Genomic DNA, 26,971 nt, shown 5'->3' with positions numbered 1-26,971 from the left:
TCTCATGAGCTCCTTAAGTTTAGACTAATTGATTACTTAGTAAACATCCAGCTTGATTTATAACTCATTTATAATTGCATTGTTTTAATTTATGAGGCCACTTGTAAATTGAGTCATTTAAATTCATTAAGGGAGTCTTATAAAATAAGAATACTGTGTGAATCTTTTGAAATATGAACATCTATTACCTTTTATATTGTGGAAATTTATATAGTTATGTATATAACTATATATCTCATCCCTCAAATGAGATGTACTTAGGGACCCTGATGTCTAAAATTTACACGTTTTCTTTTTATTTATTTATTCATTTTATTTATTTATTTTGGCTGCTCTGGATGTTCATTGCCACGTGTGGGCTTTTCTCTAGTTGCGGCGAGCAGGGGCTACTCTTCGTTGCGGTGTGCAAGCTTCTCATCGCGGTGGCTTCTCTTGTTGCAGAGCATGGGCTCTAGGCGCATGGGCTTCAGTAGTTGTGGCGCACGCACGGGCTCAGTAGTTGTTGCTCGGGGGCTCTAGAGTGCAGGCTCAGTAGTTGTGGCACACGGGCTTAGTTGCTCCGCGGCATGTGGGATCTTCCTGGACCAGGGCTTGAACCCATGTCCCGTGCATCGGCAGGCAGATTCTTAACCACTGCGCCACCAGGGAAGCCCTAAAATGTACACCTTTTCAAAAGTCATTTTGCAGAATCTTAGGGGAAAAAACCTCTTTCATTGATGAATTGAGGCTTTGTATGAGTCATTTATGGCCAGTTTTTAAATTAGTGAATATTTGCATGTAATTAGAAATGTTGGATTCTTAATGACTGACCTACAAATGAATGTAGGACTGTATTTCACATATAGTCTATGTTAATATTAAGACTTAATTGAATTTGTGCATTTTAGTTGTTCTGCTTGAGATGAAGGTCATAGGTAATTGAATATACTTTTTTTTTTCCCCACCATGGGAAATACTCTTAGGATTAATAGGGTTAGCATTGATAAGTTAACAGCAACAATAAAAACACTCACATAAAACAAACCAAATTTTCTTTATGGCTTCACAGATGTATCTTGTGATTTTTCCAGAGGGAACAAGGTATAATCCAGAACTAACAAAGGTCATTTCAGCTAGTCAGACATTTGCTGCTCAAGAAGGTAAGTAAAACATTACCTGTATTTGAAAATAAAATTTCTAAAGATAATGACCTTTTAAATTTTTGTTCCTAGAGAAGATATTTATGTTTTACGACAGATGAAATGAATGAATGTTTTTATTCCTTGAATGAATGTCTGTATTATTTCTTAGGAAATGAAGTTTCTTCTCATTAATTCATATGTATGTTATTCCATATGTCTGAGAGATTAAATTCAAGTGCTTCCTACAGTACGTATTTTGGTGCCGTGGATTTAGGCAAAATCTATCTGGGCACATGATTATTTAGATGGAACCTTTTTCTGCAGTCTGGGTTCTGTGTGATGGACAGAGTTTCTATTTTGTAGGTTGACAGACTTAGATTGGAATCCAGATTCTGACATTTATTAGCAGTGTGGCTGCAAGCTGCCTGGTGTGACTGAGCATGAGTTTGCTCGTCTCTTAAAAAAGATCTGTGGATTCTGCATCCATGGATCCAATCAACCACAGATGGAAAATATCTGAAATACATTTTTTTCAGGAAGTTCCAAAAAGCAAAACTTGAAATTGCCATGCTGGCAACTATTTACAAAGCATTTACGTTGCACTTACAACTATTTACGTAGCATTTGTGTTGTATCGGTTATTAGAAGAAATCCAGGGCTGATTTAGAGCATACAGGAGGATATGTGCAAATACTAAGCCATTTTATAGAAGGGGCTTGAGCATCTGTGGATTTTGGTATCCAAGGGGTGGAGTTGGGATTGGGGCTAGTCTTAGAAGCAATCTCCTGTGGATACCAAGGGGTATGCCTAAGTCTGTGTAAGAATTAAAGTAGAAGATATGTGAAGTTCCTACTGGAGAATATTACACACAGTTAGTTCACAGTTCTTAAAAGCTATTAATGTCCCCAATAATGAGAATGTTCTTAACATCATATTTTAGAAAATTGGATAACTGATACACCAATAAGCTATACAGTTTAACCAAATTGGCTCTGTTCTCAAAGGGTCTCTAAAGATTGACCGTGGATTAGCACGTGGTCTGCCTACTTTGATCAGCAGCGCTACCTGAACAGATGCCTTGTTGCAGCGTTCTGCCAGGGCCTCTGAGGTTATGAGAGCCTGCTGCAAGGGTGGTACTGTTCTGTGTCTGCTCTGACCCATGTGGTAGTGATCATTCGAAATGTGGCTGGTGCATCAGAGGAAATGCATGTTTAATTCTAGCTGGTTTGAGTCAACTCATCATGATCTGAGACGGAATTCTCCCCCTAGACTTCCATCTGGCTAGTCTCCATTTTCCTCCTACCCTCTGGTGCTTCCCGCTTAGTCTCCTTTCTAGCCTCCTCTTCTGCTTCATTCTTTCCTGTTTCATGTTATTTCTGGTGTCTGACTTTGGTCTTTTTCATTTATTTCACTTTCTGTGTTTTTCATGGTGGCCTTCATCTAAAATCCAGAGCTGTCGCCACCATTTATTTCACTGCAGATGACTCACAAAAAGCTTTCTCCCATCCGCACCTCTCTGCCTGACTCAAGACCTGTATTCACAGTGGCCCAGCGGAGAGCTTCACCTGACTGACTCAAAGGCATGTCCCAAACTTGGTGTGTCAAATACAGTATTTACCTTTCCACTCATACGCTCTATCAGCTGGGCCTCTCTCTTCAAGGTTCCTTCCGCTTTTCTTTACAGAATATACACGTATCCCTCTTGAACTAGTATTTAGTCTTAGATGAACATTACCACTAGCTTTGGGCTGCATTCCCAAGCACATATTAATTCATATAACCTTAGGCAGGTTACTTTATTTTTTTGGTCTATTTCCTTATTTGTAAATCAGGAATCATAATATCTCCTTCATAGGGCTTTTGTGAGATTCAGTGACATAATGTTTATAGAAAGCCTGGTATGTAATATATATTTACTAAGTCATTACTGCTAACTTAGAAAATGGAGGAGAGGTACCACCATAGGTAAATCTATTAATAATGGCAAAAATTGATAGCCGATCCTGAGGGATAAAACAGAAGGGCTAATAAAATTGGATGTAAGAACTCCAATCATTACCATTTGGAGCTATTATGTAAAAGGCAAGCAAGGCTATGTCTTGTAACCACATTCCTTTAAGAAATATTTATTACAAAGCAGATATGAGTCCTTATCCAATCGAGGATAGATAAGAACACACGTATATGATGTACAAAGAGATAAGATGTGAGAAGTACAGATAACACTCCGTGGGAGTTGAAGGAAAAGAGAACTAGTAACACACAGGGTGTCTGGCTGACTGCCAAGAGGAGGTGACGTCGGAAATGTAGAATTAGGGCCGACACGTGTGGGGAAGGGAGGGAATTCTAGGTATAAGAAATAACAATAGCAAAGACATGGAGTTAAGAGCAAAGAGTTTGATGTCTTCAAGCAAAAGATGAGTGAAGGAGAGCTGTGTGAGTTCAGTGCGTCAGGCTGGCGTGAGTATCAGTCACGGAAGGCGGCGAATTTTAGGCTTCATGGTCTGGACGTCACTGCAGAGTTGAATGGAAGTCATTGAACAGTATTCTTTGTAATTAGTTCATTATGTTTTATTTAAGAAATCACAGTCTTAATTCCATTTTTCTAAAAGCATGTTCTATAACTGAGCCCACAAGATATTTTGGGGAAAAAAAGGGTTTCATGTCCAAACGGGTTTAGAAAAGGTTGCATTTTATATCCTTTCCTTAGGGAGTTATAGTTCACGTTTGTGTATTAGTCTCAGAAAAGTACTGTTGTGAAAATGTCTTATTTTGTTTAAGGAACTGTTTTCTAGATTTGTATAAGAAAACAATGATCTAAAATGGTTACACAAAATTTGGGGTTTTCATGAAGTAAATTTTTATGGTTTCAGAAAATTGCGGCTCTCCTGAATTATTCCTTCTCTAATGATTCTAGGTTGCTGAGCCCTGACTTTAACAAAATATATATTTTACTCTTTGAAGCTTAAAATAGTTTATAGATGAATTAGTTTGAGACTCTTCATAAAAACTTGAGTTATGAAGGCCATAAACTATATAAATTTTCAGTTACACTTGTGTGTCACCTCTTATATCCACTTTAATTCTGTTTAGGAATTACAATTTTATGTTAGATGAGATGAAAGGGAAACAATAAACTTAATATTTGGGGATTTTTTTCCTGTTACTTTTCATGTGTCTTGTAAAATCTGATGCATTTTGTTGTCATTAAATAATCAACTGCATCTTGGAACACGTGTTTTCAATGAGTTGAACGGAGAGCTGAACTCTGGAGAAGTTGACCTAGAGTGCTTTAAGTCCTCACAGACTGTGCTGATTTCATTTTTGATTTCTAACATGTAACCCATTCTGCTAAGGTGGTACAACTAGCCATAATGTCTTCTAGGAGTTTATAATTTAATAGGAGAGATAAACATGATTGTATTTGTGATCTGTTGAGGTGAAACATATTATTCCGTACCTTAATGGCTTAAAAGGACAAACATTTATTATCTCACGGTCTCTGTGGGTCAGATGTGTTTAGCTGGTGGCTTCGCGCTCAGGGTCGGTCTGAGGCTGCAGTCAAGGTGTTCGCCGGGGCCGTGGTCACATCCTGGCTTCCCTGGGGAGGAGCTGCCCCCGCGCTCATCACACGGCTGTCAACAGGCCTCGGGCCCTCCGTGGCTGTTGGCTGCAGGTCCGTTTCTTGACACTTGAGCCTCTTCACAGAGCTCCTCACAACAGGACAGCTTGCTCCTCTAGAGCGCTGGATCAGGGAGGGGCAGGGGCAGGAAGACGGAGAGGTAGTGACAGTGGGAGCATAGGGGAGGGTGAGCGAGACAAGCATGGTCTTCTCAGAACCTAACCTCAGAAGTGACACCCCGTCGCTTTTGCCATATACTCTTCGTTAGAAACAGTTCACTGGGTCCAGCCCACACCCCAGGGGAGACTGTACAGGGGTGTGACTGCAAAGAGGGCCGTGCTAGAGGCTGCCGACCTCAGTGGTGCTCAAGTAGGAGTTTTGCGTAAATAGTGACATCGCGCTAGACTGTGATGAGACACCGATGAGCAGAGTGCACTTGAGGTTAACTCAGTTCCAGATGCGGGTTCGGTGAGGCTTCCTGGGAGAGGAAGCATCTGGGCGGCTGTAAAGAGCCTCGCTGGAAGAGGCGTTGGTCGTGGGGAGGCTGCCTTTCAGTAGGAAAGGGTGGCACGAGCCCAGGAGCGCTGAGAGCTCTCTGCTGTCTCAATGCACAGTCAGTGTGTGGGGCGTAGGGCAGAGTGAGAGCCTGGGGGGGTTCCCGCTACTGGCAAAAAGGCCTGAGCGCGGCTCTGCAGGGGCAGTTGAGGTCCTCACAGTAGTAACCAGATGTCCAGAAACTAGTTCGCTGTTTTCAACACCTTCGCCTCTTACAACCCTTTTATAATGTGTGATGGACTAATTCATTAAATATATTAAGCAAGTCAGAATTAGCCCTGGACATTTTATTGTATCTTGTCACGGGTCAGATCACTAGTTGTTGTTGAGGTATAATAAGTTTGCATGATGGAATGAGTATAATCCCAGATTACTGTCTGTGTGGAGAATAACATAGAATTATTGTGTGTTTTGGCTTTGAAGGACTAATGATTTCTTTTGTACAATTTACGTGTGTGTGTGTGTGTATTCCTATTTAAATATTGGTGTACTTTTTTCAGTTGGGTAAGACAAATGGTTATTTGCAAATAGATTTATTTACTGTGTTATGTTTACGCAGATTTGTCGTTTCAGTCCAGCTTTTAGGGCCTGTGTTAGTCACCTCGGGCTGCCGTAACAAGCCACCACAGACTGAGTGGCTTAAACAGCAGACATTTATTTTCTCCCAGTTCTGGAGGCTGGATGTCCAAGATCAAGGTACCAGCAGGGCTGGTTTCTCTTGAGGCCTCTCTTCCTGGCTTGGGGGCAGCCACCGTCTTGCTGTGTCCTCACATGACCTTTCCTCTGTGGGCTCGCTCACAGAGCGCGGTCTCAGGCATCTCTTCCTCTTTTTATAAGGACATCAGTCCTGTTGGACTAGAGCCCCACCTTTATAACCTCATTTAACCTGAATTACCTCCCTAAAGACCCTTTGGGGTTAGGGCTTCAAAATGAATTAGTGGGGCAGGGGTGGGGTGGGGACAGGGACAGACAATTCAGTCCATAACAGGGCCTTAAATTATTTTTCTATATGTAATTACATTTAATACTAATATTTCTTAATTTATCATTTTAAAAACAATGTATATAAATACATTATATAAATATTATTACCTTATAAATTTAATAGCTCATATATAGCTACTAAAAGTTACTTATTTTTAAAAATGCACACTAATTTTGTAATGCTAAAACAAGTACTTTTTTTTTTTTGCTGTATGCGGGCCTCTCACTGTTGTGGCCTCTCCCGTTGCGGAGCACAGGCTCCGGATGCGCAGGCTCAGCGGCCATGGCCATGGCTCACAGGCCCAGCCGCCACACGGCATGTGGGATCCTCCCGGACCAGGGCATAAACCCGTGTCCCCTGCATCGGCAGGCGGACTCTCAACCGCTGTGCCACCAGGGAAGCCCTAAAACAAGTACTTTTAAGTAATTCTTAAAATAGCATAATAATGATATATACTGTAGCTTTTTAAATCTAATAGTACCCTAGTCACCAGTAACTGACCATTATTGATCTGTCATTTTTCTATGAGTTGTAGATCTTTCTCAAAGTTACCAAAAGGGGGAAAAGAATGAATAATTTGTCTCATGGATATAATTTTTAACTGCTAAGTATTCTTTCTTTAAATTTTGTAACTGGGAAAACTTGCTATCTATTAGAAATATATTTTCTTGTAACTATAAAGGTAATTATTTCCCACCACACATAAAGGAAATTGATTTGTGAACAGTATAGGTAGAAAAAGTGTTTCCTGTTTTCTTTCCTCTTAGGTCACAACTAAATGACATTGCTTGAAAATAAAAACAAATGAACTTGTTTATCCAGCTGTTAAGCTAATTTTTCTTCAGGAAAATTGAAACTTAGTAGGACTTGTTAGTCTGTGATATGTTTTGCTTCAAAACATTATTAATTTTGCTCCTAAAGTACACCTTCATTTGAATCTGACTTGATAAACAAATAGAAAAACAAAGCAAAATGAACCTTTTTAATTTAGATTTTTAAAATTTGATACTTGTTTACATGTTTAAGTCATTATACCATATACCACTGACGGTGATGGCCGGTTTAAGAGGGAGGAGTGGTGGGTGTGGGTGTGTCTGTTTGTCTGTCTTATAAACCCTAAATATTTCAAGCCCCTGGATAACACTATTTCCTAGAAGTATATGTTGCTTCAAAAAAATATTAACCACAAAATATGTTCATTTATTATTAGAGTTGTTGTTTAAGGTATGTCTGTGTTAGAGCGTCATGAATTTTTAATATTGTCCACTTCAAAGGTTGTCAGATTAATGATCTCTAAATTCCATTCTCACTTGAAACTAAATGTTAGTCATTCCTTTAAAAAAGACTTACTCATATTTCCAAATAAATTAGTCAAGATTTTGTTTAACTACAACCAACCTCTCCGGGACAAAAATTAAGATTTTGAGAAGTTTGAAATATCGGTAGAGTCTTCAAGAAACTACTAAGCAAGGTATATATTGAAGGCTGCTCAATTTTGGGAATTGAGCAGTCCCTCAATCCCCTACATTTAGGGAAAAGAGAGTTGTTTTTTCAGAAATGCTAACGTAGAACTTGTCATTTCAGAAAACTATGGTAAAACATTTAGTAAGGAAAGCTTCAACATAATATGTAAATATAATAGAATTATATGGTATAACAGTATTATAGAAATGTAAATAAAATAGTATAAAAGAGTACTATACAGTATAATAGTATTAAATAAATATAAAGAAAATAATATGGCAGGTAAAAATGATCTTTTTGTGTTTCTAAATTGTTTATTTTGTTAAGTAACCAAATAGATTATTTTAATTTAAATCCAACAGCCTATCACACAGTGACCTCTTCCTCTTCTGACGTCCCGAGGAAGTTCATTTTCGGCCCGTTGTTGAGCGTTATTGCTGTTTTGTGTCGTTGCGCATCTGTTAATCCTTGCAGCGATTTGTAGAATGCTCTTGTTCCTAGAAAGGCCACAAAGTAAATCTCATGGATCTCAGTTACTGTTGAGTCAGAGATCATAGATGGTTCGGGATATACAAACAGAAAAGAATTATATTGGAAAACCACACTCGAACCTTATATTCCCAGTCTAGAATGTTTTGTTCTTGTATGCTGGTCATTTTGGAAAAGGACAGGAGTGAACAAAGGGACTTGAGAAGGCTTTCAAATTATATTTGTAGTGATATAGTCACCATCCTCCTCCACCGTCTAAATCGCAGCCGTAGTTATTTCACTTCTCGATCCTCTGGCCTCTTGCTTCCTTTTTCTGTAGCGTGGCTCCCGCTGGCACCCGCTCAGGTCGCAGTCTCAGGGGAACGGCGGCAGCAGGGAGCAGTGCTTGTAGATCTGGAAGAACTCGGTGGGGTGGGGGGTGGGGAGACCAGGTCACCTGTCACAACATTCCTGTGGGGCTTTGGCCATCGCAAACATTCAGGGATTTTGAGAGCTTTGGTTTGCCTCTTTGAGGTCATTTCCATACCATTTACTTAAATTTTTTTTTTTTTTTTTTTTTTTTTTTTTTTTGCGGTACGCAGGCCTCTCACTGTTGTGGCCTCTCCCGTTGCGGAGCACAGGCTCCGGACGCGCAGACTCAGCGGCCATGGCTCACGGGCCCAGCCGCTCCGCGGCATGTGGGATCTTCCCGGATCGGGGCACGAACCCGTGTCCCCTGCATCGGCAGGCAGACTGTCAACCACTGCGCCACCAGGGAAGCCCTACTTAAAAATTTTACCAGAATAAATATTGCTGTTTACTCCTCCTGCCTTTTCACAGTCCTTTCAGCTGCCCGTTTGCGAATTCTTGATCCACTCAAGCCTGGTCTGAACTCTCAGTCAGCAGTTCTCAGATTGGTGCCGGAACCAGCAACATCAGCACTGTCCAGAAACTGGCGTGAAATCCACATTCTCAGGATCCACCCCAGACCCACTGCCTCAGAAGCTCTGGGGCTGAGGCTCAGCCTTGCAGATGACCCTGAGGCATCCCAAAGTTTTAGAACCACTGGTCCAAGTGAGATTAGCTGTGTGCTCAACAGGCTAGTTGGGTCAGATTCTGGTGTTTTAACTAGAACATGTAGATCTATTATTTATTGGTAAACTTTCATTTTATTCTTGTTTCATTAAGAAAAAGAAAAAAATAATAGCAGTTACTTACCCATTGTAGGGAACAGACATGGGGAATAGGGAAGGGGCTTTCCATCTGGGTCCTGTAAACTTCAGGTACTGCTTTCCTAATTTAAATCTTTCTCAGTTATGTGAGGTGTTTCATTTGAACTCATTTTCCTTAGAAGCGTTTTAGATATTTTGCTAGGAAAATTGGCATCTTATGTATCTTAATCTTCCCCCTGCAGCTATTAAAGTGAGCTCAGAAGTGGTTTTTACCACAGCAGCCAGCAGGATGATAGACATAAACTTTTAGAACTCTAGTAGTAGAAGACAGAAATTTTAGTGACACACCTATAATGGCAAAACGGATACCTAGAATTTTCATGTTATTGAGCAAGTTATATTATTGATCAAGATCTTTGTAGTTTTAAAACTCTTTAGGATTTGTGGAATTCAGCTTTCATCCTTTGAATAACACTGCCTATTGTATAGGTTTAAGGGTCCTTTCAAAACATAAAAGCAAAAGGATTTTTTTTGGTAGACTTCACTCAGTAGAAGTTATTAGTATATCTGGAACATCATATAAACAAATTTAAGTGGCAAATGGCAATAATATTTGTAATATATGGCATATTAATAAACTTAGTATAGAAAGAGATCTTGCTAATTAGTAAGAAAAAGACAAATGAAATAATGGGGAAAAGGACATGAATAGGAAATTTAAGGGATATGAATGATCCACACCAGTGAACAAATGTCCTTCCTCCCTAATAATCAAAGTAATACAAATTAAATACGCATTGTGAGACCAGCTTTTGAAGGCCAACCTGGCAAACATTAAAAAAGAAAGTTACTGCCCAGTATGGGCCCAGGTTTGGTGGAAAAGACACACTTCTCTTTCTGCTGGGTGCTAAGACGACATACTTGTTTCCCGTGGTGCTGTAACAAATTCCCACAGATGTGTCCTCTTACAGTGCCGGCAGCCGGGAGTGTGAAATGGGTCTTACAGGCTGAAATCAGTGTGGGCATAACTAGTTCTGTTCGTAGGCTCTCAGTGAAAGTCCGTTTTCTTGCACAGGATCCAGTGATGGTTTAATGCTCTGCGTTTATAGTCTTGAAACTGCACTGGGTCCTGCAGATTATGTAGCTGGTTCTGCCTCTACCTCCTCCTTGCTGTTCCTTCCTCTGAACCTTTTTCTTTTTTGGCTTAATTCTGACCTGTCTTTCCTTGGCCCTGCTGTAACTCTGAAGGCCTTCGGGAGCTCTCCTGTGTCTCCTGGCCCTGCACTCTGCTCCCCCCACCTTGTACTTCCCGTCCCCTGGCCTTTTGACAGTCCTTAGCTGTCAGTAACCTGGCCTTTTCTACCTTCTCAGCAACTGGGAACGTGATAAAAATCCATGCTGATTGCCGTCTGCAACCAATCCACACCATCAAATCTCAGCTGAGCCAATTACGCTGTGTTTAGCGATTCTTTATTTTTCTCTTTTTGACTATCTGTTCTGTGTTTCAGATTTCCCCCCTCACATCTCAGGGTTTCTCTGCCTTGAAGAAGTTATGTTTCTCTGACAAGATTGTATCATACAGTCATATTTATCTCTGTTTCAAAATCTTAATGTTGCTGCTTCAGCAGTTGCCTTTTGCTCGCCTTACCTCCACACTGTTCCCCCGGTTCACAAGCACAGCCTGTTTCTCACGTGGATGGATCGTGTGTGTGTGAGAGTGTGCACATATACCCCACCTAGGCTTTGCTGTTGTCTCTGTCCTTTTCTTTGGCGCTAGAGAAGTGTGGGCCCCATGCATGCTCACATTTACTCCACCCAGCCTCCAGAAGCTAATCCCAGTGAGCTCTGACTCAACGGACTGTCACGTCACTTTGGTCACTTGTCGTATTTGTTAATGTGCACGTAACATACAAAGTCATTACTTATGCCCGCCTTGTCATCTCTCCCTTTAGTATTCTCAGTCACTGCCGTTACTTCAGTTGGCATGTCTAGTCAGATGATTCCCAAATGTTTACTTCTGCCATTTTATAGACCACATTTTCAACTACTTGTAGAGGGTTCTCTCCAACTTCAGCTTCAGCGCCCCAACTTGACTCACCTTTTCCTTGTTAGCCGCCTCGTGCTCTGCCACTTGTGCTCTTTCTGCACGATGGGTATCCGCACACACGCTGACACACACACACCCTCCGCCGCGCTTCCTCATGCCCATCTCTTCCTATTGATGGCCCAGCCTCGTCCACGTCTGCTAGGGCAGAAGCCTCGTTACTTTTTACTCCGTTTTTTTATTTTAACTGCCACATTTAATTTTTGCTGAATCGATGTATATTTGGTTTTTTGAACATCACATGACTACATTTTCTCTTTCCAGTTGCACTACTTCAGTCCTAATTCAGGACCTCATTGTCTATGACCTGATGTCCTAAACTATTTCTGAAACCTAAACCGTGCTTCTTAGCACCTAGATATTATTTCTCCTTTGGCCTAAAATCCATGGAGTCCCACAGACCAACATAAGTACATCCGCCCATCGTTCTAAAGCCTTCAGCAGTGTCGCCCGGTGCACTTAGCAGTCTTAACTCCTTACTGGCTCTGGACATGTGCTCCACAGACCTTCCACATCCTGCCTCTCTTCCTTCATTCATCCGCTAGGCTTTCCCCCACTTTCTACCCTACTAGCCTCCATCCTGGCCTCGCTCCAACGTGCTGTTTTTCCTGAAGCCTTTACCAGTAAGTTATGAGTGACAGTATCTTTAAGTGTAATATTTTTATATTCTGAGGATATTTTTAATCTCTTAAGACATTCTACCATGTACTATAGCTATTTATTTTATTGTCTCATTAACCTCTAACCTACATGTTTATAGTTTTAGAGTAGTATCTTGTTAATAATTACTGAATAAGAAAGTACTGAACAAGACATTATAAAGTCTTGTGAGCTGTGTGACTTTGAGCAAATGATTTTATCCCTCTGAACCTTGGTTACTTAATTTGTGGGAGTAAAGTGAGATGATAATACGTATGTGTGTGTGCATGTATATATATATTATATATAGAGAGATATATATATATATAAAATGTAGAATCCCCTGCATGGATCAATAAAGATTTTCTGTCCAATGAGTATCATTCATTTATGTTTCCAATATATAATACTAACAACACAATTTCAGTTATACCAAGCATCACTATAATGGCCCTCGGGGAGAAGCTTGGTCAAAAGGTAAGGTAGAGTATCGTTAGTACCAACTAGAAGTTCAGGAGATCTAGAGATGGAAACAAGGCACAGCAGATACTGAAACAGGCTAGATATTGACCAGAAACAATTTAATTAGCTACCATTTTCCTATTTAGGGCTCAGGGGTTTTCTTTTCCGTAGAGGCAGAGGCAGTCCTCAGTGTGGTGAGCTCGAGCCCAAGCAGTTACTTACAAATGCCTGTTATCTGGCTCTCTCTGTACTGAAACTCTAATTGGTCTCTATAGTGTTATTATGAAATTGGTTTTATTTTTTATTTATTTATTTTTGGTCGTGTTGGGTCTTCATTGCTATGCGCGGATTTTCTCTAGCTGTGGCGAGCGGGGGCTACCCTTCGTTGCGGTGCGCGGGCTTCTCACTGCGGTGGCTTCTCTTGCTGCGGAGCACGGGCTCTAGGCACGTGGGCTTCAGTAGTTGTGGCACGCGGGCTCAGTAGTTGTGGCTCACATGCTCTAGAGCGCAGGCTCAGTAGTTGTGACGCATGGGCTCAGTTGCTCCTTGGCATGTGGGATCTTCCCGGACCAGGGCTGGAACCCGTGTCCCCTGCATTGGCAGGCTGATTCTTAACCACTGCGCCACCAGGGAAGTCCCTATGAAATTGGTTTTATAATAATGACCCAAGGTTTGGAGCGGCCCCTAGTACATTCCTCAGTGAGAAGACTTTGCCTTCACTTTGTCTACATACTAGTGATAGGTATTTCTTATTCATCTGCCACAAAGTTGATTTTTCCAAACCTTCACTATAACTCATTTTTAGGGAAGTATTACTTTTCTGTCTTCTTATCTTCTTACTGACTTAACTTAGATTCTAATAATTGTTCTTACTGAATACCACAGTGTGATTCTGTAGAACTATGGACGTAATAAAACTGGGTGAGTTCCAATAGCAAAGAAGGAAGTATTAACTAATTTAATTGACAAACCAATGTTTCCCAGCCTGGTATACTATTCAGATTTTTGTTATAAGTTTGTGAATAAATTAAACTGTTTCTGCCCTAGGGACTCAAGTCAGACATGTGGTTGTGGGAATCTTTGTCTTTCCCACACCACTCTGCATTTTAAAAATTCTTCTGCGGGAAGATCCCAACATACTATAGCTGTTCTTTCTTATGCAGCTAATTTTCCCTGGAGAGAAGCCGTAGAAAACCCAAATCAGGTTTTTTTCTAGTCTATTTTCATGTCACTTCTTCGGAGAGCTACACTTTTCTGTTAAATTGTCAATAAATATTCTAATCCAGGAAAAGGGGGACAGTAGGAAATAGGAAGGGGAAAGGAACAAATTCTTAGCATTAGCAGGCACACTAATGAATGTGTGATGAATTATTCTATATAAATTGCAATATTGTCTCACTTAAAGAAGCTTTTGAAAGTAGGTGTGGTATATAACTGATTCAGTTTGCTGGACCCCTGAAACTAACACAACACTGTGGATCAACTATAGTCCAATAAAAATTAAAAAAAATAAAAGTATATGTGTGTGTATATATATAAATAATATACTCAAGAGAATTGAAATCGTATGTTCCTACCAGGACTTGTCCATGTGCAGCATTCATATGCAGTTTATATGAGTGTTCATAGCTGCATTGCTCACAACAGCCAGAGGGTGAAAACAACCCACATGTCTGTCAGCTGGTCAGTGGATTTACAAAATGTGGCATATCCATATGATGGAACATTATTCAGCCAGAAAAAGTAATGAAGTACTGATGTATGTGCCGGACACACACGTCCACATGCTGTGATTTCATTTACGTGAAACGTTCATAATCGGGAAATCCATAGAGACTGAGAGTAGATTTGTGGTAGTGGGGTGGGTGTGTGCCGGGGAGGATAGTGTGCAGTGTCTGCCGTGGCTGAAAGGTGTTTTCGGAGTGGTGAAAATGGTCTGGGATTTGTTAGTGGTGAGGGTTGTATAGCTCTTTGAATAAACTAAAAACCATTGAATTGTATGCTTTACAATGGTGAATTTTATGGTATGTGAATTAGAGTTCAGATTTTTTAAAAAGTTTACCGAGGAATTAGATTCTTTGGTTACCCCAAAAGTCAGGCCAGTATTTCATGTTATATAGACCACATCAGCTCTTAGTTCAAATATTGTACACAGTGGGGGTCATTTAGGTTCCCACCGCATCTCTATTTGAGTAGAAATAGAACTGAAAGAATCAGGGACTTGGAGTCAGAAATTAGGGAATTGTTCCTGAGTCTTGAGTGACCATGGGCAAGGTGCTACCACCTTTATTCTGTTGCCAGAAATGAGGATCATATGTTTACTCTTGTCAGAGTTTTCCAAATCAAAGGGTTTCTGAGAGGCCATAAGCTTCTTGAGGGCAGGTTTTCCAACAGCTTCCCACCGGGTCTTATACATGTAGATGTTTAATAAATGTGTATTAAATGAATGTTGATTTAAATTGAGAAAGTCATGTGAGAGTGCTGTCTAAACTTTCTTAACGTCCTGTAGGTATGAGATTTAACCGAAAGTATATGCTGGTCTATTAGTGGAAACTTAAAACCAATTTAGATGTTATGTTCTATTTCCAAGGTGTTTTGTGACTGATGTATGGCCACACTGAATCAACTTCTTTTCTAGGCCTTCCAGTATTAAAACATGTGCTGACACCAAGAATAAAGGCAACTCATGTTGCTTTTGATTCTATGAAGAATTACTTAGATGCAATTTATGATGTTACAGTGGCTTTTGAGGGGACTGTGGATGATAAAGGGCAGCGGAAAGAAGCGCCGTCCATGGCTGGTAAGTTGGTTTCGAGTGAGTCATGTATGTTTACCCAGATAGAGTTTATTTTTTAAAAAGGTAGGTGTGTTCTACTACATTACACTGATATGGTTTCCAAGTATATATACTTGTATTTCTCACATATTTTTTATTAATCTGTAACAGTTGAAATTTCATTAGTCCTGCTAAGTTTGGTACTTCTTGGCTGTCCTGTTAGTCCTTGAACTTGCCCAATATCATTAACTCAGCCTCTTTCCTCCCAAGGTTTACACCAAGAAATGGAAAAGTTACATAAATCTAAGGAAGGAGTGAGGCAGGAGAGTGGAACCTAGCAGCGCCGAGGTGAAGCTAAGGAAGGAGCGAGGCGGGAGAGTGCAACCTAGCAGCGCCGAGGTGTGCACTGATGCTCAGTGTCTATCTTTGTATGTGTTTTTCATATAACATCGGTGACATCTAGTGTCACTGACAGTTATGTGACTTTTTCTTTTTTTTCAGCCGTGTGCTAGGTATTAGGGACCTTTGAGCTACTGTTTATGTCAGAATAACCAGAAAAAACTAGAATTGTAAGCAAGCAGAATGTTTTAGTTAGACATACCCACAGACACTCGTGATTGCTGTCGCCGTTGGGACGTGGGGTGGGCACAGGACGCGTGTGGAGCCGCCATCCCCTCCTCGGGGTGTCAGGCTGGGGCCTCACGCTTCGCCTTGGCAGCTGGCAGCCATGCGGCTAGCTTGCTTGTCACGTGCTTCTCTCCGTAGCAGCTCTTGAAGGCGACTGTTCAGAACGTGTTCAGGGGCACAGAGGGCAGCTCCCAGACGTTGGGAGAGAGGACAGACGGCTGAGGCAGGAAGGGACTAAAAGGTGGCAAATTTGATGGTGGCGGGAGGAGGTCAGACCTGGGGCGGCTGCACCTAAAGCAAGACCGACCGACCGCTCTCGTGACCGCCTTCAACTCCGAGTAAAGCCGGAAGCTCACGCTTTTTAAATTTGATTTTAAGTGTAATTCTTTGGCATATATTATACATCATACAGTTTAAAAATCAAAAGTATATAAAGTGTACAGTGAAACGGCCTGTTTCTACCCTGTCCCCATCCACCTGGTCTCCCCCTTCCCCTCCGCAGCGGTAACCACTTTTCTTCCTTTCTTGTGTATCGTGTGTACAAATTTACTGTCCATCCCTCTTACAGAAAAGGCAACATATAATACTTTTCTTTCTTTTTTAACCATGGAAGGAGTCATTCACCCAGTTCTACATTTGAGGACAGTGCATTTAGTTATTCAGCAGTATTGCCATCCGTTTATCAAACGTTGTTCAAAAAGTAAGATTAAACACATTTTTATTGTTTATGAAAACCAGATCTAATTCCCGTAATAACCTTTTAAAAATGCTGCTTTGTCATGTCACCATCCAGTCCTAGGAACTCGTGGGCTGGGCCGCGCCCACAGGATCAGCGCTGGCGTCCCGGGACTCAGCATCCTGGTCCCTAAGCCCCTCCTTCACATCGTTTCCTCCTACTCTGTGCTGCTCGCTGGGTGGGACCGCTTTCCTCGCTGTCACTGAAACCCTCCTGCACCTCCATGCGGGCTCTGACCGAGGGCCGTGTGTTGGCCAGGCCACCTTCCCCTCTGTTGCTCTCATCCAAGTCTGCAGCCTTGTCCCCACGAAGGCTTCCCTCGCTCCTCTGCTTGCTAGCTCACGAAGCTTCCTCTTGCTCTCCACTCCCGTGGCACAAAGTGCACGTAAGGTTAGCACTTGGCATGTGGCTAATCTGCCCCCACCCAGGTAGATCAGAAGTACCTTTGGAGGCAAACCATTTTCAGCTGTGTCTCCCGGGCTCCAGACCCGGCGCCCCATCCCGTTGCTCCACTTGCTCTGCACCGTAGCCGACGGGGCTTTGTGTATTCATGACGGAGGGTCTCTGTTTTTGAAAAGGCTGGCTTTCCTAGCTGTCACACTCAGAAGCCATGTGGAAAACAAAATGTGTCATTTCGTCAATTAAGAGTAAATATTTCCGCAAGGAAGACTACAGCAGAGTAAAAGCAAAAGACAAGCGGAGGGTTGCAGAGAAAAAGGCTGATTTCCTTAATGTACAAAGTGTTCCTATAAATTGATATTATCAGTAGTAACTCAGTAGAAAAATGGGTAAAGGACAAGAACAGACAGTTCACAGAAAAAAATTGTTCAATCTCATTCATAATAAGAAAAATTAAAACGTATAATGAGATACCATTTTTTTACTATCAGACTGGCAAAAATCCCCATTAACAGGTTAGATAACGGGCCCTGTGGGTGAGATTAAAGTATCTCAGAGACTTTCATACTTTGCTGATAGGAGTACAATACAGTACAACCTCTGTAGAAGTTGGCCAGACAATGTCTATCAAAGTTACAAAAGCATTTACATTCCCACTGCTGAGACATTATTCTACAAATATACCTGTGCACGTAAGAGATGACATCTGTTGTGTGTTGATTTTGATTGTGAGTTGAGACCTGTAGCTTGAAAAACTCTCATTATTACGTAAACTGATTGATACGCTGCTCTACTTAGTCTAGTATAAATTAAGATTCACTTTAAATTTAGATGTAAGTAGGGTTAAGTATAAAATTCCATAACTTGGAATATTGTAGGTACCTTGTGGCTGAGTTGAATAAGTATTAAATGTTATCTCCATACACAGTGGGCTGTTATTTAATATTCATATTTGATAGCCCAATTAAAAATTTTTTTCCATAAAGTTGCTAGATTGTTCATAGATATGCCGTAGACCGGTGTTTCTCAAAGCCCTGTAGGAGGATCGAGGTTCCATCAGAGTTACCTGGGTGGCCTCAGCTGCACTGCAGACTGCTGACAGGCTCGCTGCAGCGGGGCTGAAGCTGCGTGCTGGTGGCCCTGCAGGGGTCCTTGCAGTGGCCAGCGTCTGGTAGCGTGGGTCTCATGAGGCCTCGTGTCAGAGAGGGCGACGGCAGGTAGCGAACCGTGTCCTTCCCGTTTCGTGGTCTGTTTCATTAGAATGTGGGTATGGCTCAGAGCCATCTGGGCGTCCTCTTGTGGTTCATCCGGTCTTTTCAGCAAAGTCTGAGCGCTTTCGTGGACAGCGTCCATTGGGCAGAGGTGAGACAGGGCAGTTTGATTGTAATTGATTTATAAATCCTGTTTTTAAAATGGGTGGTGTACTAGAAGAAATTGTGAGCTAAAGGACAACAATTGATATTCTGTTTAAGCGTTTTATATGGTTCTAGGTAACTTTTTTGTCTTAATATTTTCTTATACAAAAAGAAAACATATTCAGAGGGAAAGAAGGGAAAAAACTCTACAAACTCACCTGTCCAGATGCAGCCCCAGACAACAGTTCAGATGTTTCCCTCAAAGTCTTCTTTTCTGTAATGTCTGTATGTTGGCGTGATGTGCCTTTATGTATTCTTTTAAATGAGATTTTATATATGTATATATATCTTCATATCCTGCTTTTTTCCCCCTTAATAGTGTGTCATGAACATCTTTACATGTCAGTATATACACTTATGTAATTTTTGTATAAGGCTACGTAGTGTTCATTGGTGTGAATATACAACAATGTATCTATCCAGTTTTTGTTGGATTTAGGTCATATTGGGTTTTTGTTTTTGTTTTCAGAGGGAAGGGGGCAGGTTGTAAGGCGGACGGTAAGCAGTATGGGCACCACCTGCGGGCCCAGTGTGCAGAGGCGCACAGCTCAGCCCGCACACACTGTCTGTGCTCTGCCTTTCTCGCTAGGCTCTCCAGGCACAGAGCACTCGGGACTCGGTCTCTGAGAGACTAGACCTTGTGACATGTGCGGATACTTGGAAGACTTTCTGTTTGGCCCTAGCGTATCAATATACTCTAGGGACCTGCTGGAAAAGCTATAGTTAGAAAACAATTACACCTTAATTTGAGTACTTTCCTACATTCCCTAAATATTATGGATAATTGTTGCTCATGCCCTATGAAATGTGCCCCAACTAAAAGCGTTTTTACTATTATAGACACAAAAGCTTTATTGACTATCGAGGAAAGTATTCGTTATTCATTTCTTACCTTTGGTGGGAGAACCTCCTGGGTGCGCTGAGAGTTGATCTGGTGCTTGTATGGTCTGTATCTGGACGCCTGACCACAGGGACTGGGCCAGCCTGTCTCCACTGCTGACGACACTGGGCCTTGGTTCATTCATCCCCACGGGGAGACAGCAGTCCTTGCCTAGAGAGGTGCACGAAGGTCCAATGAAGTGACGTGCACGAAAGCGTGGTGTAAATACCACAGTACCGTGTACATTTTAGGCGGGAAAACCTAAAAGCACCCATGCGAACTTCAGGGCCCTTTCCTCACGCCAGCATCTTACTAGAGGCCTTGCTGACATGTCCCAAACACTTGAGTTCACAAGCATTCGTTCCTGATGCTGGAAGTGCAGTCGGTTTCGTTTCCTTGCGGACTCTGTACGTCTGTGCACAGGACTTGGAATATCAAGGATAAACGCAGTGTCAGTTGGATGACCACTTAATTAACAGAAGTGTTGAGGGGCAGGCGTAGGTAATTAAGTGAAGGTAGGAAAGTTGGTGTCGGCATCTGCGTTTTTATGTATCAGAAATAGAAATAGGAAGGTGAGGTGAGAAGTCACGTGCAGCCAACAGATTCTGGTCAGTCACCTGCAGCGTACGCGTGTGTGGGGTCCTGTCCCACGTGCTCCCAACACCCTCACGTTGCAAAGAGGAATCAGAGGAGGTGGCTTTCCGTGGTCGGCTACGTCTTGTTTCCCTTCATAATAACATAGCTCATGACAACCTCTCAGGCAGGGGCTGCTGCTGTCACCTCCCTCGTACGGACGTGGAAACAGGCACAGAGAGGCTGACAGGTATGCGCAGGGCTGGTGGAGGGCTCAGAACCCAGGCCGCTGGCTCACTGGCTGTGCTCTTGGCCCATGCCCAGTTCTGCTCCTGAAGGCACTTCTTAAGCCAGTCTTTGATTTAAAGGGAAATGGAACTTGAGGAAAATTAAGAGAAAAATATTGAAAAAGTAAAATCTTCCCTGTGGCAGTGTTTTTGCACATTTATCATCAAAGCCAATTCACTCCTAAAAGTGTAGAAAAAATGAGAGAATTTTTGACGACCTAAGTGCAGCAGCATGTTACTCAGAGCAGTTGTAGCGAGCACTTAGCAGAAAGAGGTGTGTGTGGTCCAGAGGCGGAACCTTCTTTAAGGGTTAGCTTAAAGTCTTCCGCAAACTCTGCAGCACACTAGTCACCGCTTCTCAGAACACGTCTTTGGACACATATCGGCTTGAGATAAAAGGTCTCGGCCTCCTACTTGCGACCCACCCAGGGAACATAGTCTTCTCTTAAATCTCGTAGCAATATTTCCTTGTTCTCCAGGAATTTAAGTATGTTAATATGCTCATGTCTCCACAGAAAGCCACCTGCAGAAAAGGGTATTTCCGGACTCAAAGTTCTGTCTTATCTTGGAATAAATCCTGACCTTATCCCTTGTGCCATGTGGGCTGCAAAAAGGACCATCTGCTTTTTTCAAATTAGCATGTTTTGGGAGCTGTAATTATTGAAGGGCTCATAGCTATTCCACGGAAAGAAATTTGGTTCCCGAACCACGTAGAATACGTTAAAATACAGCAAGGATCAGGAAAGCAAGGAGTACCAGTGAGTAGAAACCACTGGCAAGTCACAGGAGCGGGGAGGACTGTGGAGCCGTGGAGGCAGGGCCCGGGCCAGCCCAGCACTAGGACTGAGGGGTTAAGTGCCCCTGTGCGCCCAGTGCTGCCAGCGACACCCATCCCTGCCCTGTGGGGCTCACCGCCCAGTGGGAGCAGCGGGGACGCACGACAAGCCCTAGGCTTGGGACCGGAGGCTGGTGGCCCCGTGAAGGGGATTGGTGGGTCTGATGGTGGTTGGCATCTGGGGATCCCTTCGGAGGGTGGGTCCGTGCTTCTGGTAGAGGCCAGCCTCCTGACCCTAAAGGTTGTTGTATGGAAAGTCAAATTTGGTTGATTTAACTCATGACCTAGTTAACTGTGGAAGACTTGGAAGTTATTACTACTTCAGCTTGAAACCCAAAACCACCAGTTTATGATCTTTGTTTTCTTCTTCTTTTTTTTTTTTGGCTAAAGAAAAAATCTGGTCTTCATTGTTTTTAAACTTTTTTAAAGCTCCTTTTTATCGTTTTATGTAACTGTGAATTCTAAAATAATAAAAATGAAATATTTTTGTTTCTTGTTAGAATTTCTCTGCAAAGAATGTCCAAAAATTCATATTCACATCGATCGTATAGACAAAAAAGATGTCCCAGAAGAACAAGTATACATGAAAAGATGGCTTCACGAACGTTTTGAAATAAAAGACAAGTGAGTAACGACAGTTCTAGCCCTTCAGAAACAGTGGCTCAACAGTCACTATAGTAAACAGCGTGAGGCGAATGTAAACAGTTTTATTATCTTAAGAAAGCCTTTCATGAACTCAAGTCAGGTCTCATTCCATGCCTCCTCTGTCCATGTTTTAAACTTGACTGTTACAGGTCACTGTGAAAGATCTTGTTATGGGGGCTGTCCTTTGTTATTTACTGCATTTCAGTAATTTGTGTATAAAGATATAAAATTTTTTAAAGAAGAGAGAGACACACAGAAAGCTTTGTACTGTTGAGCTGCCCCAGGCCCGCCCTCCCGGGTCCAGGGGAGTGTGTGCGTGCTGAGGGCAGGCCGGCGGTGTGTAGAGAATCGGGCTGTGGGGTGGAGGATGGTGTCTCACGTGTATGTGGAACTGACTCCAGTGTATTTGTTGGAAGAAGAAGGGGCAGCTGACGTTTTCACGAAATAAGTGTCCTTTTGCTTTTAGTATTTTGGGGCCTAAACCGTTTCTGGGGTTGGCCTTGAGTTTCTCCCACCAATAACATGACTTGGGAGCTAGTGCAGTGTTGGCCCCTGGCTGAGAGTTGCTGTGAGTTAAGTTCCAGGCGGGGCCTCTGGATGCCTCTGGCGAAGGTGGAGCTCGAGTTCAGATGAGGGTGCGCCTGTTAGTCTCCCTGTGATTTACACAGATTTCTAAAGGTAGAAATTTTAGAATTTTCTTCTCTTTTCAGGAAGATAAAAACTGGGTTCTTAGGTTTAGATATAATACTTAGAAATTGAATTTCCGTGGATGAAAATTTCAGCATATATTATTTATTTACTATTCGTTTTGTTTTCAGTGGAAATTTTATCCTTTTTGTTTTTTGAAAGATGTGTTTTAAACATCTATAGTTTTTTTCCTCTTTCTGAAAGAAATGGCTCTGTGAGTTATAGGATGCACCATTTAAATTTATTAAGACCACATTGAAAAGAATGGTTTTTAAAGGCTTTAGAAAATACTTCCAGGGCTTCCCTGGTGGCGCAGTGGTTAAGAATCCGCCTGCTAATGCAGGGGACTCGGGTTTGAGCCCTGTTCTGAGAAGATCCCACATGCCGCGGAGCAACTAAGCCCGTGCGCCACAACTACTGAGCCTGCGCTCTAGATCCTGCAAGCCACAACTACTGAGCCCACGAGCCACAGCTACTGAAGCCCACGCACCTAGAGCCCATACTCCCCAACAAGAGAAGCCACCGCAATGAGAAGCCCATGCATTGCAACGAAGAGTAGCCCCCGCTCGCTGCAACTAGAGAAAGCCCGCGTGCAGCTACAAAGACCCAATGCAGCCGCAAGAAAAAAATACTTCCAAAATTCTGTTTATGTTCAGAAATTTTACCTGTGTTTTAGTCTCCTAAAATGCTTCTTCTCAGGAAACTGCCATTGTTTCTCCTCTCCTTGTTGTATGGCAGTAAAATATTTCCTAATTAACCCTCCTAGATTAACTTTAACAAGTGAAAGCTATTAAAAATGTACTGTGTTGAAAATGAAACTATATGAAGTTTATAAACAAATTTCTGTATTTCATTGACTCTCAATTGTGCATGACAATGTGTTAAACCAATTAATCAGCGCTACCCACTTTGGATATGGAAGAAATTTTAAAAGTACGATTTATGTGTTTTGACATGAAAATCTGTTATCAGAAAAAAACCCCTGAACAATATGATTAATATCCTATGTATTTTGTGTTATAGGTGTTTATATGTATATTTAGAATGAGTCTGGACGTTTTAAAACAGTGATTTTCTCTAGGGAGTGTGAGTTGAAAGGCAACAGAAAGACTTTCCCTTTTTGTACTTTGTGTTTCAGATTTTTATGTTGAGTGTATTCTGCTATTATAACTTTACATTTTTAAAATAAGGAAACTGCATTAGCTATGCTACTTTTCCTTCTTTTACCTGCCGTTGTAATTCCATGCGAATAGGGGCGCTGGGGGGGTAACTCTCCATCTATAAGAGCTGCTGGTCTTTTCTCTGACTTGTGGTAGAATAGGAGCTGCGCTGAGGAGTGTCTGGAGGGGTAAAGACGGGGGAGGCAGAGAAATAGCCCGCGTGCGTGTCAGGTCCCTGTGAAGTTTTAAAGATCTAAAGTTTAAAAAACATCCCCATAAAGTTACTTGAAACCATCTGTCTTTACATATTACATATAATTCCTATACATTAATCATAGAGCATATTAAAGATATTTTTAGTGTCTAGAAACTCCAATTAAACCAACTCTCTGGGTGTTTCCTATAAGGACCTATAACTTCTCCAGCATATAATAGGCAGCCAATAAATATTTGTTGAATTACAATATTGAAATGGCTAAACCTGAAAGTTAACACTCCTTTTTTTTTCATTCTGGCCATAGATTGCTTATAGAATTTTATGATTCACTGGATCCAGAAAGAAGAAACAAATTTCCCGGAGAAAGTGTTAATTCTAAACTAAGTCTCAAGAAGACCTTACCATCATTCTTGATCTTAAGTGGTTTGACTGCTGGAATGCTTATGACCGAGGCTGGAAGGAAACTATATGTAAAAACGTGGATTTATGGAACCTTAATTGGCTGCTTGTGGGTTAGTATTAAAGCGTAAACGCGTAGCTGTCTCCAGGCAGTGGGATGTGCTACGTTGTTTATTACTGGCGGCTGCACATTACATCCGATTGTTCCTGAATTTAATAAGAAGTGTAAATAAAGCCTTGTTGATTGAACATTGGATGAAACAGAATTTCTGACTAAAGCCGATATGCAGTTGGTCTTGGGCAAACATACATGGTTTTACAACTTTAGTCCAGAAGCTGCTGGAAAGGGAAAAGATAAACAGAGTTTATGTTATAGTTGGCATTTCCTATGAACTAATGTCAACTCCAGAAGACTGTTAGGATTATCTATTTTGTTACTGTTTTGTAATTCCGATAGCTGCATTCATGAACATTAATTTGCAGTACATGTCACTGTATTTGTTATCTTCAGTTTTTTACAACTTGACTGGTCCAAACTCTTATCACGGAAATATTTAGTGTCTTGCAGCTGTGTAATATTCTGCCTTGTGTTTAATTTCTCCAAGTCGATGAAAGAAATTGTAGTTAAGTATGGAGAAGGACACGAGGAGAGGCTGAGGAATGCTGGTGAGGGGAGCTCTGGTTAGCGAGGACTTGTATTGTATTGTGTTGTTAGCCGAGTTCACTTTATGTTGGCAAAGTGATTAGCATCTCTGGTATTTACTGAAACAGCTTCATTTGCACACCCTGTACTCTATACAAAAGAATAATGTATAGAAATACGAGAATTAAGTTTAAGTTAAAATTGTGATCCTGATTCATTGTAGCAGAACTTTAAATTGCTCAGCTTTTTGAAGATTTAAGCTAAGCTCCTAGCACTTCATGACATTTGTGCCATAAGTACTTGAAAACCTTAAGATTTCCTGTTATTTTTTATATCGAAATAATCAGTGTGAACCTTTGTTGGACCTGAGTCCATAGATATTTGAGATGGTGGGAGCTCTCAAACACCTGACTAGGTTTATTAGCATGTGCCTTTTGCCTGTTACTCTTGGGTTTAGCAAACTGTTTAATCCCCAAATCATTTTGTTTATGTCATCGTGGTCGGTTTCCACTGTATTCGTGTTCTTTTCCTTTGGATCACTGGCAGGGGTGCTGCTCAGGGCTGGCCCAGGGGCTCACGGGAAAGCGCTGTGTCGCCAGCCAGCGTTGGTCCTGATGCGGAGTTGAGCCTTGTAAGCTCTCGTGAGCAGCCCACCATCCACAGCAAAGGCATTTTGCGTTCGTCTTATGTCAAGAAATCACCTTCCTCAAGCCAGTGAAGTACAGGCTTAATCCATCAGGACGGAGTGAATTTGTTTCATTCCCATTGGTATTAATGGGGCCACACAATTCATCTGTATCACCTGAAAAGAAGAGCTTTGTTTCAGGAACCAAATCACACAATTTTCAGTCATGGAACGATAACTCCCCTAGAAGAGGACCTTTCTTAAAGTGTGATCTGCTCTATTTTTAATGTTACAATTCAAGCTTGATTGCCTGCTGGTCATTTAAGATACCAGTTCTGCTTCCGAGTAATGGATTTTTATCACCATTTAAATCATGATAAACAAAATGGAAACACAAATTAAGGGAAATTTGGTCTGATTTTCCAGAACCAGAGTAAGCCATTTCAAGTAACCCCTCTGAAGAGTTGGGTGGTGTGAATTGGTTTGTGTATGTTAGTATGTGTGTATGTATTGATACACACATTCCCACAGGACACAGTTGGCTTCATTATGAATGGGGGTGCAGGTAAAACTTGTTCTCATGCCAAACTGCAATTTTCTCTTACCCTGTAAAGTGCAATTTAGATCAACCCCATGTCTTCGTTAAATACTCTTTTTAACAGTTCTAAACTTAGAAACTATTTCTAATTAGATCACAATAAATGTAAGTTGTGTAACTTACTTTGAATGTCATGGATATGTTCTCAATTTAAATTTTAAGAAGCAATACCATTGGAATCATGCTGATTATAACTGATTTGAAGAAGGCCAGGTGACCTGCATAAGATCACTTGAACAGCATGTTTCTTGTAACTATCCTTATATTCTCGCAAAAGGTCTATAAAATATTTGTTTAAAATTTTTTTTGTATCAAAATATTTGGAAAATTAGAAGCTTCTTTTTAACATGTATTGATATGACTTGAATTATTTTATGAAATTAAGAGCCCTGTATGCCTGTAAATCTTTTCACATAATATCATTTAAGCTTTTGTTTGTGCTACTGTTGATTTACAGCTTAGTTGGTACTTGGTTTATCTTTAAAAGAATGCAATCAATGTGCATGCTTTTATGTTTTTCGCAGAAGGGTGTGTTGGGATGAAAGTAAAAGAAAAAATAAAATCTTTCACTGTCTCTAATGTCTGTGCTATTTTGTGACCCCAAAATTCACCAACAGTCTCTTATTCCATAAAATAGGCTTCATGGCTGGCCTTGTGTTCTGAATATATAAAACTATAATAATTTTTCTTAAGTATTGGGCAAGTGTTTTTTTAATACATTAAAATCTTCAAAATTGTGAAGCAGTATATTTGGTTAACTCATCCATATACTTTATAAGATGTATGGCAAATATTAATTACTTAACAATTCGGTAGTAATTAGGATACCTCACAGAAACATGTCAGATGCCTAAAATTAGCCAGGTTGGTGAGTCCA

The 26,971-nt window shown here is 41.3% G+C and overlaps 1 protein-coding gene across 2 annotated transcripts in view; it reads left to right on the top strand.

The window, feature by feature from the left end:
* AGPAT5 (1-acylglycerol-3-phosphate O-acyltransferase 5) overlaps positions 1-26,656 on the top strand; it is a 69,665-nt gene extending 43,009 nt beyond the window's left edge. Inside the window, exons 5-8 of one of the 2 annotated variants that reach the window (XM_082863933.1) lie at positions 1,049-1,139; positions 15,231-15,392; positions 21,621-21,744; positions 24,134-26,656. In XM_082863933.1, coding sequence (XP_082720059.1) covers positions 1,049-1,139; positions 15,231-15,392; positions 21,621-21,744; positions 24,134-24,359 — 603 coding nt within the window. In that variant the 3' untranslated portion in view covers positions 24,360-26,656. The remainder of the gene's footprint in view (positions 1-1,048; positions 1,140-15,230; positions 15,393-21,620; positions 21,745-24,133) is intronic. The other variant, XM_082863934.1, reaches the window with a different exon arrangement.
* The last annotated feature ends 315 nt before the right edge of the window (positions 26,657-26,971 follow it).

The sequence above is a fragment of the Leucopleurus acutus genome, assembly GCF_964270905.1.
Source record: "Leucopleurus acutus genome assembly, chromosome: 21".
Lineage (NCBI taxonomy): Eukaryota > Metazoa > Chordata > Mammalia > Artiodactyla > Delphinidae > Leucopleurus > Leucopleurus acutus.
This window is presented reverse-complemented; position numbering and strand designations above follow the sequence as displayed.